The following is a 15,036-nucleotide window of genomic DNA, read 5'->3' as shown; positions in this document are numbered from 1 at the left end:
ACGTGGGATTGCACAGGCGCTGGAATTACAGGTTGTGTGATAATTATCACATCCGCTCCTTTCCCCTGATGAAGTGCGGCAGGTCAAACGTGCCAAAATGTTTTGAGGGAAAGGCCTGTAAAAAGGGCAAACATGCAGAATTCGGTGCGATAAATACTGATTCCACAGGCTATGCCTCATTTGCAAGTTAAAAAGTTGGTATATGAGGTACTTACCGGGCACTAAAACCCCCGGAGGGTATCCTTGAACAGATGTGAGTCTATCAAACCTGGGGCCCAGTGGGACTCCTCGAAAAGCCAGGTCTTCAGGTTCCTGTGGAATTGAAGAAGTGAGGAGGATGCACTTATGTGTAGTGGGAGGTCGTTCCATGCTTTAGGTGCGATGTAGGAGAGGACTCGACTGCTGGATCTGGTTTTCCATATGCACTGGACGTGTGCGAGTACGAATCGGGACAAGCAGATGTGTCTGGAAGGTTTGTGAAAGCAGATAGGATTGTTGGGGTATGCTGGACCAGTGTTATGTAATGCCTTGAAATTGTGAATGAGGTGTTTGAATTGTGCTAATTTGTGTATGGAGAGTCGATGGAGCTCCTTCAGGTGTGGTGTGATGTGAGTCCGGTGTGGGATGTTGAGTATGATTCTGGCTCCACAATTCCGAATGGCCAGCAGCTGTCTGATGAGTATTTTTGTTGATCCCAGCCTAGAGTTCCCATAGTTGAGCTGGCTTATGACGAGGGTGAAGGACAGTTTTCTGAGTGCTTAATGGGAGTCATTTGAAAATCTTCCTTTGCATCTTCTGGATGTGGATGTATTAGGTGGTAACAGTGTTGTGGTCATGTTGAGATTGTTGTCAATGATGATACCTCACTCTGGGGTAAAGGTATTTATCAAGTGTGGTAAATACCTCACCTATTCCACCAAACTTGTAATGAAGGCCTTAGTATCTTATCAATGTATCACAGCACCTAACAATTGCTATGATAAGTAATATACCTTCATAATATCTTCGTAATATTGTAAGGGCTATACCTTCATTTTCTTTGCTTGAATCTTTTTATAATTATTTTTGAATTTCGTACCTTGTGGTTCCAACATTTGAAATTACAGTATAGTTGCATAATACTGAAACATTGCCAAAACATTTGGAGACAGTGCAGTGGAATAGTCAAGAGAATATTCACAGCGCATGTGGGTTTTGCTAGCAAACATTGGGAAGCCTCAATTGGATTTTACATGCAACGATAAATATAAAGAAGCTGGGAGAAGGGTTGATTTCATCCTTCACTCAGCAAGTGTATTCCCGTGGATAACAAGCCTCCATGGGGCATCTATGTAATAACTGGCATATATAGATAATAGCTTATAAATGTGAGGATTCAGCATTGACATTATATAAAACGGTAAGGTTACTAAACCACTTAACAAACTTGGAGTCCAGTTGCAAGTCTTCCACCCTGCAATCTAAAAGAGCCCCCCCATCGTGTCCACTCGCACTTCCCTTCGCTCGGCTCCAGGGGCCACCGTTAATGCAATTTGTAGGGAATCCGCCTCAATTAAAGGCAACAATCATAGGGGATCGCACCAGTAAGGGCTTAGTCTGCAAACCCAGCACATGAACTGCCTATTCCATCACCAATTCCATAATGTGGGCACCTGTCTACTCCATGTTCGTACCATGCTCCAGTTCTCACAGTTAAGTTAGCATCTCATCCCAACTGGCGGACACGGGGTATTTACGCAAGCCCAACATGGCTTCTCGTCTCAGCGCCACCCCCTCATCCTCCACCCATACCAGGAAAGAACCCTCCTATGCCTCAGTGGATGTGGGCTCAGGGGCCCTCCATCTACTAGTAATTAAGCATTTGGCCATCAGGAGGCCAAGGTCTAGAAATCTTGTCAAAGCTCTGTGTTTTTTAACTCACGGAAAAAGACCCAGGATACAAGATTCCCAAGCAGATAACTGTGGGCGTGACGTGCAAGCTGATAAGTGTGTCGTCACACCTTGCCAATAAGTGCTTAAGGAGGGGCAAGACCACAGCATGTGGAGGAGCTCCACCCCCATCAACTTACACCGAGGGCAGGCAGCATCCACACGGCTGAAGTACCTGTTAATATTGGCTGGTGCAAGGTAGGCACTGTGGAAAATATAAAATTGGATGAGGCGGAATCTGGAGTTGCGTGGGACGTTAGTGTGGCTGAACAGCGCTGCATCCGTGTTTTATCAGTGCTGGGCTCTAGTAAATCTTCCTCCCAGCTGCCACGCAGCGCAGCGCAGGTGTGTAGTGTGTGCGTTCTGAGTTCGTCGGTGAACCACCCTGGTTCATGACCTGCATGTATTGTACTAGTAAGTGTGTTGGGGGCTCAGATGCCACATCTCCCCAGCGACGTGACAGTGTCTCTATCGGGGAGTTGTACAGCAGAAACTGCCCTGCTGGTAGGCCGGGCTCTGCTGTTAGTACGTCAAATCGAGTGAGTTTGCTTTCACTATAGAGATCGCCTAGTGTGTGTAAATCAGCCGCGTGCCAGGGCTCCAGTTCAGCGGTGGTTGTGAGTTGTGAACCCCGTTGTGTGCCCAGTAGTGCCAGTGTCAGAGCATAAGGGACGGTCGTATGTGTGAGGCGCAGACACCTGCGGTAACAACGATGACCTGCGCGCAGCAGGAGCTCCGCAGGTGTCATCGCATTTGTGAGGGGGTGAAAGAGGTGTAGAACCACAGGGAGCGTCCAGGGTGGCGATCCGGTTGCCATGTCAGTCAGATAGCTGAAGGCCAGATAGACATCACGCCACCCATTGAACTGGGAGGCCAGATAATATTGCTCTATATTTGGCACCAGTAGGCTGCCCCGATTCAGAGGTGAGTAGAGTTTCTTCAGCGCCACTCTGCATCGGCCCTTGTTCCAAATAAACTCTCGGATTCTGGATTCTAGCTCTCTAAAAAAAACTGGCCGGGACATAGTAGGGTAAGTTGGAGAAGTAGTATAGTAAACGCGGGAGCACCACCATCTTCGGGAGGGCGATTCTTCCAGCCACTGAAAGTAGGAGCTTTTGCCAAAAGTTGATCTGGGCATGGATACATGACACTGCTCTTCTAAGGTTGCCATCCTGAAGATCCTATTCATTCTGAAAAATGTGAATACCCAGGTATCTTAACGTTCTAGACTGCCAGGGGATATGAACCCCAGAAAGTTGTAGGCGCAGGTCTGTCAAGTCAGGGTTGAAGGGAAAGAGGCATGATTTCCCCCCAGTTAACTCTGTAAGGGATATACCTTCCTAATAGCTTCATAATAGCTCTGTATCTCCGACTCACTATTTTCTGATGGAACTCTGTATACCTCAAGCTGAAATGTAATGAAACAAAGGTCATTAAGAGGGTGATTCCGACCCCGGCGGTCAAGGACCGCCGGGGCCGGGGATGCGGGAGCACCGCCAACAGGCTGGCGGTGCCCCGCCGGGCATTCTGACCGCGGCGGTTTGGCCGCGGTCAGACAAGGAAAACCGGCGGTCTCCCGCCGGTTTTCCGCTGCCCTTGGAATCCCCCATGGCGGCGCAGCTTGCTGTGCCGCCATGGGGGATTCTGACACCCCCTACCGCCATCCTGTTCCTGGCGGTTCACCCGCCAGGAACAGGATGGCGGTAGGGGGTGCCGCGGGGCCCCTGGGGGCCCCTGCAGTGCCCATGCCAATGGCATGGGCACTGCAGGGGCCCCCGTAAGAGGGCCCCACTGTGTATTTCAGTGTCTGCAATGCAGACACTGAAATACGCGACGGGTGCAACTGCACCCGTCGCACATACCCACTCCGCCGGCTCCATTCGGAGCCGGCTTCCTCGTGGGGAGGGGTTTCCCGCTGGGCTGGCGGGCGGCCTTCTGGCGGTCGCCCGCCAGCCCAGCGAGAAAGCCAGAATGGCCTCCGCGGTCTTTCGACCGCGGAGCGGCCATATGGCGGCTCCCTCCACGCGGGCGGCGACCGCCGCCCGCGGGGGTCGGAATGACCCCCTAAGAGTTTGAAATACTCTGTCCGAAATACTCTTCCTGCTACCACTGATAAGATAAATAACTTATGTTTCATGAGAACATTCTTCCTGGTTTGAATATATATTTGAGGTTGTTATCTCAAACTGTGATGTAACAAACATATATCAGAATTGTAAAGTTCACATCAATACCAAATAATCATTTTCCTGCTATCATATCACTACCTTAAAATAGCCTTGTAACCCACTGTCAAGCGTGTTACAGATTGTTAAAGACTATGAACCTGAATTATAGGCCAGAGCTGCAGGCGAGGGTCTTTAACGAGGCAGAGGGTTTAACATTCCACCCACCAAGAGTAGAATGTTCTGAATTAAAAGGGGAAAATATGAAGACAAACATTAGACTGTTGGAGCTCAGGGCTTATACCAGACATTATAAGCCGGAGCTACTCCATTTTCTTCAATGGCGCTCCCAACATTCCAATGTTCTAAAACTATATTAACATCATGCATCAAGTATCAACTTCTTTTAAAGTGATGAGGATTCTTCGAGTTACTTACGCAGATAAGCAAAGCTGTGAAAACAAAATGAGCATGTACTCCTTTAACTATATCTCTGACACAGTACTTTAACAAATAATGTTCATTTCCACAAAACGATTGGATTTCCAAGAAAATGTATCTGTATCAAGTTTGGGCTTCAGTCACTTCCAATAATAAACATTCTCCAGGGTTTTCTACGAAGATATACCAGAATTACATAGGACGGACAATAGGACCTTAGATTCTGAATCTTCATGGGAAATGGATTGTATCATGCGCCGTGGCTAGTGCAACCTTTGAAGATGCAAAGCCTCTCTCCAAGTGGCACCAACCTTTCCTTCTAAAGCTGCACGTGAGCTGCCAGTTTGATGCATTGTGCTCAGGCACCTGCTGTGTGCAGAAAGACACAGATTAAGGATAGACATAGGAAGTCATTTAGATGCTGGCAGACAGTCCTTTGTCCTGCCAGGGGTCTCTGCCACCCTGTGCCCACTCTATTTAGAAATCCCTGCCTGGTTGCCGCAGGTACCTATGATTTGAAGGAAGCCGCCGTAGCTTCATTCACAGCGTTGAAGGTTTGCCAAGTAGGCAAAATCTTTAAAGTACCCACTAAGTAAACTTTTTTTGGTTAGAGAAAACAGGGAGGGGGGCAGAAAGTGTTCTGGATTCTGGATACAGAGTTCAAGAGGTGGACAAATGAGTGATGGACTCAGTAGGACAGGACAAGCATCACTGGCTGTTGTTTGCAGATGAGCCACTGGGCCAGACATTTAGAGACCACCTGAGACAGTGGTGTAAACACAGGTTTTAAACTGAGTGGGGAAACTATGAGTATAATCGAGCGAGAGCGCTATGATTCATGGTGGTCCTCCCACTGTGCCAAACTCTAAATATGACCCACAGTTTTTAGTGACAGCTGATAGCCATTGATTAAGTGAGAGCTGTAGAACTAACAGTATCCCTGGTCCTGGTAAACTCACTAAATTTTTGTCAAGGACTGGATGCCGTGAAGGTCTCTCCAGTTTCCTTCTTGATTGAGGAGGAAAAGGTCACTCCTCCCAATAGAAGCAATGCCACCTTGCACTTAGCAGTACACATGAACTCCCCATATAGGAGTACAAACAATAAGGGCAACAAATATCTTGGCAGTCGTGAGGCTCTTGATTGAAGTTAAAGATTAATGCAGAAGTAGAGACAATCGTCAAACTCTCAAGAACATCAGGGCAGAGAACAGAGCCATACGAGGATACCCAATGGAAGATCTAAATAGAATTCTGACTGCAAGGTGCAAAAATCAGGGACAAAAATACTAACGTGGGTGATGAATGTGGCAAACAATAAGGGAAGGAATGCACTCTAACTCATTGTTGGAACAGGAACTGACGAAACAGGAAACAATACTCTTCTCGGGTGCCTAATGCTAGGTTTAGTCCTGAGATGCAGCAACGTTCTCATAAAAAAGGTGTCACTTTAATGCAGATGATGTATTTGTTTCATGAATGTATTCAGTGGATATCCTGAAGGTTTTGGGAGGCCACTGTGGGAGTGTGGTTAGCTTAGGGGTCTCCAACCTTTTCGGTAATGAGACCTACTTATGCTCAATGAAACTCAAGAGTTACTAATATTATTGATATTATTACTAATATTAGCAGACCTGCCAACTCACGCAGTGCCGCTGTGTGACACAGAATATCAGCTCACATCACATGGTCACCTAGTGAGGAGCCGATATCACATGGTGGCGGGGAAAATGAGCTGAAAACCACTGGGAACAGTGGTTTTCACCTTTTTTTCAGAGGCTTCCAACCTTCAACGATCATAAATGCTTGTGAAAACACCCAAGGAGATCAGCAAAAACCTTAGCAAGCTTTTCTTTATTTTTTATAGGAGAAGGCTTGGGGCCAGCTTGGGGGCAAAAGTGCCTCTCAGGTGCTTCTCTGCACAGGCCCCGCCCCTTCAAGGCTCCACCCCCTCCTCACATGGTGTGTTTTTTGTCAAAGTTGGCAAGTCTGTAATAGTGACCACATCAAAAAAGATTACATTGGTGGCCACCATGTGCAAGATTACTACCAGTGTCCATCTCAGTCCATCAGGCATGATTTCCAGCAGTGATGTGTAAAAGGCTTTGTAAATCTGGAATGTCTCTACATGGCTGATATATAACAGGCATATCTGCAATGCCTCGGACACCAAGGTAATACAATTTGCATCTCTAGTGCGATATCATTTATCACTCAAACATTAGCTTTAAAAAGATTTTGGAAATACAGCCATTTTTTCCAAAAATCAGCTAATGAGTTCGGAACAACACATTTTGATCTTAAATATACACCTTCAGTTTTGGTATACAAATGTTAATTCAGCAAAGCAAAGGCGTCTAATTTATTAGTCTGGTCTGCACACATAAGAGCTACTTATAAGTTGCTGGAGAGCTACCAGTAGCTTACGAGCTACTCATTGGAGAAGCCTGGGTTAGCTAACGGAGCAAGATCACTTTGCAGAGGTAGAGAGTTATATAGTCTTGGAGTTATTACAGTTCAGATACTGAGTATTGTAACTGATACATCTAGTGTGCACTTTTCATGGTCCTCTAGATGTGATCATTTCTCACGATAAGGTGGGAATCATAGTTCTGATGTCTTAATGGATTGTTCACCATTGAGCAGGAAGTCTGGCAGAGACCATTGCAGAAATCGAGCTGGAATGTGACAAAAGGAGCAGAACTGTTTGAGGCATCTGTAGGAAGATGAGGTTCTCATGTGGGAGTAGAAGGCCGATTTTGAGGAACCTTTCACTTGCAACTTAAAAGTCAGGTCAGAGTCATAGGTAACTTCAAAGGTATGGACAGTGGGCTTAGATACTAAAGCAGCACCAAGGAAATCCGCCACATCAGTGGTAGGAGTCTTGGTACCACAAGCCCCAGAAACAGGAACATTGTGTGCTCTTGTGCCTGAATCCTGTGCGCTCTCCTCCTGTTTGATGGTGTCTTTTAGGGAGAGCCATGGGGCAAAGATGTCACATCCCATTGATATGACAAAAAACCTACTAGAGATGGAAGCAGATTATCTTTGCCATCAAGGAATCATCTTCTGTGACATATTCATCCCCTTACCTCAGACCACGATCCAGGTTTGTATGCATGCAAAGATATCTTGGTACTTATCGGATGCAAACCTCGCTGCAATGCGGCAGAGCACTGCACATGAGAGAGGGAGGAGGAAGTAACTTGTAAAAGGAGAGGGGACTCTTTTCAGGTAGCATGAAAGGTTGTTACCAGTGACCTGGGTGTCCCATTTGGAGTCGGTTCTTCATATATTTCCTGAAGTGTTCTAGATTTGTGGTGTGTAGTAGTAAAAGACCTGTCTTCTAGTCTTTTCTCTCCTGTATTTATTGATTTCAAGTCTAGTAAGGTCCAGGATGTGTGTATTGCGTTCTCCGCCAGTGATCTTCATCTTTCTGATCAAATATGGTGGTCAGCTGGATGCAAAGTGGTAGATGAAACAGATGTCTGTATCCTTTGCTGTTCGCACTTGCACTTGTATACCTGCACAGCTATGGAGAACCTGAAGATATTCATTTATGGGCATCAGATTATCAAGCGTAAGTGAAATTGGTGCACACAGAATACACCTTTCAAAACTATAATTTGTTTTAAGACTTTTTGTGGTGTTACATGCAAAGACTTGCAACATTCATTTGTATATTACTTTATGATGGTTCAAGAAACCAACCATATTTTGTAAAATGTATTTTATGTCTTACTGAAAGTTACTAGGTGCCACCGCCATTGAGGACAAACTTCAGGATGGGGTTCCTCAGACAATCGAAATACTGACCAAAGCCAACATAAAGATATGGGTGCTCACTGGGGACAAACAAGGTAAGTGTCACCTTACGGTCATTCTTAAAAACAGCTAGTCCCACTACGTTTCATTATCAATAGTATTTTTTAAACAAAACGAATTATTTTTCATGCTGCAAGCTGGGCACAAGGGACATCCACATCAGTGGGAGAATATAAAAAATACATCCAGAAATCTAGGAATATTCATATTGTAAATCTAGGAATACACATATCAGAGACATAACTGGCCCACCCTTGCCCAAGATTATCAAACAGCTGAGAGGATCCACCAGCCTATATCACAGTGATAGAAATCCCTTCACTAAAATCTATCTCAGTTGGCATTAATTTGCAGCCCAAAAGCAGGTGTCTCCTCCACAGTCCTGTTGAAGGGTGTTTTATGGTGGAGGGGAAGTTGTGAGCTCTTTTTAGGCAGAGGATAACACTTATATATTTGCGAACACAGAAGTTCACCAAGAATGCAGTATATTACAATTACTAGTGTTTTGTGTTTGCAACTGAGGTTTTTACTTTGTATAGCTCCCCAATAGCATCATAAACAAGAAAATAGAAACAATTTAGTTTTAGGCATTTGAATAGTTTGAGAGGGAGAATCTTCCATAAAAGAGCATCTGGTCTAGATAGAGCCTTATCACTCCTACAGGTAACCTGCAGAAACAATGGTCTGCGCCTCGTTCATGGACTGAAGCAAATACAGATAGATTGCCCCAGGATATTTCTATGGACTTAGCATGGTTGGAATGGGTACTCACCCGGCGTACCTCCGGTGCTCCTAGTGCACTGCCGCCATTCCACTTTGCACAAAACTCTGGAGTTACTTCATATGACACATTTTGCTTCCTCTAAGTACACTAATATCTTGCATCCCTGTTACAGAGCCCACCAAGAACAGTACGCTCAGAGGGTATTGAAGTCTAAGGCAGGAACAGAAAATAAACTATGTGGACAAAATGTAACATTTGGTCTCAAACCAGAATCCACATAGCTACAGAGACAAGACAAAGAGGGATGTGTTTCTGGATAGCCATACAAATCATTGCAATGCCGTGAAGGGCCCCTTATCCTCTTACGTGTCGGTAGAATAGTTGAAAATGGTGTTATATTTTCTACTAAGGGTGTTTACACCATAAATCATAATCATATTAGGTAAATGCAAAATCACAGAGTTTATCCGACATCCAAATTAGGCAAAAGTGTATGGCACTATATTTATGGGGCCTAGGAAAGAAGACTGAAAGACATATAACCTAATTAATATTAAAATCTGAAATGATCCCAAGGATGTCATGTTCTGAAGTGGAAAGTGTCTGAAGCTTGCTGGCTCAGTTTAGCTCATTCAGTTATTTAGCTATTTGGGAGGGTTGGAGGATTGTTAGGGATGGACCTCCTGAATACACTAATGTCACCGGAAGTCTTAGGAAACCTAAACGAGCCTTAACCAGCATTAACAGAACAATAATCAAATTACTCTGTAGATATGGTTTTCAATGAAGAAATGCTTCTTCAAAATCTTTAGAATTGTTTCTTGCTCACAGTTATGTTGCAGAAGTATTCAGAAGTATTCATGAACACCTTTGTCGCAGTTAAATGTAGGTTCCTGGTGTTTACAAATTTATAGTTTATCGTCCTCAGCATTGCCCAGTAACCTGAAATTCTGTATTTGATCTGATAAACTTGGTTGTTGATGCTGTTAAGAATTCTGGAAAATATACTCGATCCAGTGATAAGGTGCTTGATCTTCAAGGACCAGATCTTCATAAAATGAAAAAAGAGGGAATTGTTCCCTCTTTCTTTTTCCAGGTTTGAGAGGACTTCCTGCTGAAGGTGAAGGGCCCTCTGCTGGTCTTGCATAGGAAGTATGTGAACCATATCTGGTGCACCTGGGGAGACCTGTGGAGGTGTAGCCCAGGCTGAGTTGAATCACTTGAAGCAGAAATGAACATCTAGAGCACTCGATTAACAAGTATCAGCAAGATAATCCTGAACGTGCCAATCTAGGATTCAAGTTGCTGTCATTTTTTCTCAACTTGTGCTATTAAAATGTCAATCACTTTAGTATAATACTATAAAACCACCCCAATATCATAGAACATGGTACAGATGTTATGGGGCTTTGGAGTGGCATGTGGTGGTTACCACACCACCATGGCTTGGAATGCTGATTGATGCCACAAAACCATCTGCCAGCAGGTTTGCTGCTTGGGGGAAAGATATTTGGTAGTTGAATTCATGAATCTCTTACAGGACAAGGGACAATTGGTATAGTTTCAGTCCAAAAGATAGTTTCTCCCAGTGCATATAGTTGAGTGTTTTCTGAAATAGTCTAAGCACTCGGACAGGAGTATGTCAAACTGAAAATAACCAAAAATGCAGCTTCTCATATTACCACCTCTTTAACATAACGGTGACCTCTCTGTTGCAGCGTACGTTCAACGACTGTAATCAGGCCTGCAATAGAGGAGGGAAAGGGTTCTACAGCTGTCACCTGTTAAAGAGCTGAGGGTGAGACCGTGTGATGTGATCAGGTGTGAAAGGATATGTGATGTCACTTCCGCTACTCCTGGAATTGTGGTCAATTGACGTCCAAGCCCAGATGTGTCGAACCTTGCATTGATGCTCACATACACACTGTCACAAATGTTGGTCACAACAATTCATAAACGCAATAAAATCATTTATTAAACCAGTATATTTTAATTTGTTTGAAGGGTTGAAACAGTAGTATGTAATCACTGCCTGGGTACTACAGAATACAGAGACACATATACTGACTGACCGCTTTCCTTGCACAGAGACGGCGGAGAACATCGGCTATGCCTGTAACATGCTGCAGGATGAGATGAAAGAAGTCTTCATCATCAGAGGACACAGCCCAGAGGAGGTGTTGGAGGAGCTCAGGTACTCACAATCAATCAGTTTTTGTAGAGCGCAGCTACTCGCCTGTGAGGGTCTCAAGGCGCTGGGGGTGGGGAGGGGGGCAGACAGAGCCTCATTCGAAGAGCCACGTCTTGAGATTCACACACAAGGGAGTCAAGGCGAATGTATCATTCCCTCATCACTGTCCAGCCATCGACGCTTTCAGCACACACGTCTCATGTAGCCCTGTAAGATAGCTGAGGGCGGCGCCTGCACAGAGACACGCATGTTGCATGCGTATTATCCTTGCAAGGCTGCCTCTCAAGTGTTTGGGTGCTTTAGCAGAGATTGTGATCAGACATAAGATGCTTCTGTACACTGCATAAGAAAAAATAAATGTTTAACAGACTTAGGACGTGATTGAGAATTTGGGCTGAGGGGCTTCTCCGTCACAACGGTGATGGATATCCCATGCGCCGAAATCTAAATCCCATTGTTTCCTATGGGATTTATATTTCAGTTGACAGGATGTCACCGATGGAGTAACCCCTCTGCCGAAATCTAAATCAGGCCCCTAGATATGTACAGGAATGCAGAGTCGTACAATCTGACACATTTCCAAAACAATACACATTCATTCAACTTTATTTCTTTAAACACATTTTTTGAGGGGACAAATAATCACACCCACCTGAAATTATCCTCAAACGGACCCTCTATTTACTTGAAACAGTTGTTAAAATGATACATAGATGCACTGAATTAAAACTATGCTTGCAAATATCTCAGACACTGGCAATCATTTGGGGCTCCGGCCCAATGCTGTGTGTTTTTTTTTTTACCATTGTGTCCCTCCATACCATGACCAGCCATATGCAAATCAGACCTGGCTCTCCTCCAATAGCAGCAGTCCAGGCTGAACCGCCACGTTCACTGGAGACGGAAGCGTGAGCCACCTCCGCCCGGTCTAGGCCTTTTTAAGCCCCATGAGTAAGAGACGTTGAGCATGGGGCTCCCGTCTGGGATTATGGACACGTTTACATGCTTATGCCTTGTAATCTATTCTTATTAGAAAGGAATAAAAGTTAAGATTTGATAAGAACTTTTATAATGCTTAATATACTAACAGATCCTGTGTTTCTGTGCACTTCTCACTATTGACCCTAAGACATTTACTATGTTCGTAAGGGAGGTGACAACCATGCTGATTGTCAGCTGTAGGGATGCCATAGCAGACACCAAAGCTGGCTGACATATCTGTTATTTCTAATGACTTCCATGGGAATATTCTTGGGTGAACCCAAGATTTGGAGACCGGCTCTTCTTTGCTTTCACGTCATATCAGTGAAAAATAAAGCTTGTTTTTCACTGCTCTGATATCACCCATGCTTCTCCATGACTTGAGGGAAGAATCTTAAGGGGGGCCAGAGATAAGACATCTTCCCCACGTCTCCAGAAACACCCAGATGTGTTGGGAGAGCAGTTGATGAACCGTCTTCTCAGTGATCTTTTCCCATCTCAGTCGACTCTGGGCAGACCCGCGGAAGGCAGGGAATGGTGAATGATATGGTGGTGTCACCAACCCCTGTGACCCCTGTCTCTTTCACTGCAGACCTGAGGCAGACACTGTCTCTCTCCCTGCTCAACGGGGGCGATGAGCATGAGCCTTGGGGATCCAGAAGGAAGGAAGGCCAGAGGGATGTGGCAGAGGAAGGCAGGGCGCCTGGTACCAAGGATGGGCATTTTGTGTGCAACTTCCACTTCTTGTATATGGTCTCTCTTTGGGGTATTGAATCCTACATGGTGATGCAACAGATGAACTGTGAGATGCACCAATGCAAGTTCTGCATTGAAGTCAGGGACCAGAGACAGACTGTTAAAGTCAAGGCGCACTCCTAAGAATCATCAATGATGGTTTATTGAAGTGCAGGCACAACCTAGGCTTTGGACTCAAGTTTTGGATATTTAGGCACTTGGGAAGACTCTCTCTAGCAGCACAGTCTGTTGTTTAAATGGTCATTGAAGTGATATGCTTTATGCATATCGAACCGTCTGCAGTCTTACGATGAGCTCTAGTGAGGGACATATTAATTAATACAGTGAATCAACATACAATTAACTGTTTTACAGCAGGAATAACCATAATGAACTGGGACATGAAACTGTGGGCGATTAAATCCTGCAATTTGTTGCAACAGACAGACTGTGAAGTACCTTAAATAATTTACAATGGGAGACCATAAAGAAAGGAAGGACTATTAAAGCCAGAGTACACACCAGAAACTCAATGATGCTGGTTTGTCGGATTGTAGGCACAACACCCTCCATTTTAGACTAACTAGAGCCAGAGGGTAGACAATACATGCAGATAACCATTGTATAAAATACCAGAGACATATTTTACCCAATTTAGATGCACTTTCTCTGCTCCATGATCATCTCAACGGTATCAAAGGGATGGCCATCCAGACCTGTAGTTGAAAATAATAAAAGCATACTCATCCATCCTGCCTATTCTACCTATGCATAGTCTTAACACTATGTACTGATGACCAGCATCCATTGCAGGAGCTTTGTTGGATCCCCCATGGGATTTTGTTATTCATGCCCTTGGTTCCTATGAGATAACCTAAGAGATCGCCTTGAGGATTGAAGTGCAGGTTGTTAATTGTAGTTTCTATCCCATTTTAGGAGCGCAAGGCGCAAAATGAAACCGGAATCCTTTTTTGACACTGATGCAGTCACCATCCATATTCAGTCGCCTAAAAAGAAATCTCAGGTCTTACCTGATGAGGATGTGGATGACGAAGAGACTTACGGAATAATCATCAATGGACACAGTTTGGTAAGGAGCAGCACTTTAAGATGTTTTGCACTGTACGTCCTGTTGTCGGCTGGGATCCAGCCTGCTCAATCCAAGATGTAAACTATGTGGCAGGTTAGGTGTTGATAAAAGTGGCTGAGTCCACCAGGTCTAAACAGTCTTGGGAAGCAACGGCTGATCACCTACTTCCTGTAGCATGTATATCCTTAAGTATTCTGGTGTATGCTTACCACCTGCCCTCACAAACCATCTCCCTAACACAAGCATTGAAAAGGGAGGGAATGGGCCTGCAGGTTTCCCTGCATGAGAAAATGCTCTATCAGAAGCAAGAGGCCATGATGTCATAGCTGAAGAGTGTTCCCTAACTGATGCTTGCTCCCTGATGTGAATTTACACATCCCACAATGAAAGTAGATTGCATTCTGTCAATCCAAGCCCTTTTAAGGAGTTGTAAGCTTCATGCTTTGAGCTCTTTACCTCTCCCACAGGCCTATGCGCTGGAGGAGAACATGGAGAAGGAGCTGCTCAGGACAGCATGCATGTGCCGAGCAGTTATCTGCTGCCGCGTAACACCCCTCCAGAAGGCCCAGGTGGTACAACTGGTGAAGAAGTACAAGAAGGCGGTGACTCTGGCTATTGGCGATGGAGCTAATGACGTAAGCATGATCAAAGGTAAGGCCAGAGCTTCCTAAGAGAGTTGAGCAGGAACTATACCCTGCTTGGGATTGGAGGGTAGTGGATCATACAATGTCGTAGAAAGTTTGCGCAAAGTCTTTAGGTTGAGCCCAAAACAATTGATCTATGGCATGTTTTGGAACCTCTGCCTCTAGAAGGAGTGTGCTATTTTTTAAACCCACTTTACAACAAAGATGTAGTAACAGACAGGCTTACAGGCAGGCGTTAGTGCAAAGTCTTAGTTGAGAACGTAATGCGGGCCCTATGGGTGCTTCTTTTACTTTTGTTAAGTGGCATAAGCA

General features: G+C 44.8%; 1 protein-coding gene across 3 annotated transcripts in view; it reads left to right on the top strand.

Annotated features, from left to right (window-relative positions):
- Positions 1-15,036, top strand: part of LOC138263029 (phospholipid-transporting ATPase ID-like) — a 490,165-nt gene that overhangs the window by 439,686 nt on the left and 35,443 nt on the right. For all 3 annotated transcript variants that reach the window (XM_069212438.1, XM_069212444.1, XM_069212431.1), the window contains 4 exons: positions 8,283-8,394; positions 11,172-11,277; positions 13,927-14,080; positions 14,548-14,731. In XM_069212438.1, coding sequence (XP_069068539.1) covers positions 8,283-8,394; positions 11,172-11,277; positions 13,927-14,080; positions 14,548-14,731 — 556 coding nt within the window. The remainder of the gene's footprint in view (positions 1-8,282; positions 8,395-11,171; positions 11,278-13,926; positions 14,081-14,547; positions 14,732-15,036) is intronic.

The sequence above is a fragment of the Pleurodeles waltl genome, chromosome 1_1 (genome assembly GCF_031143425.1).
Source record: "Pleurodeles waltl isolate 20211129_DDA chromosome 1_1, aPleWal1.hap1.20221129, whole genome shotgun sequence".
Classification (NCBI taxonomy): domain Eukaryota; kingdom Metazoa; phylum Chordata; class Amphibia; order Caudata; family Salamandridae; genus Pleurodeles; species Pleurodeles waltl.
Note: the sequence above shows the minus strand (reverse complement) of the source record. Positions and strands in the feature narration are given on the sequence as shown.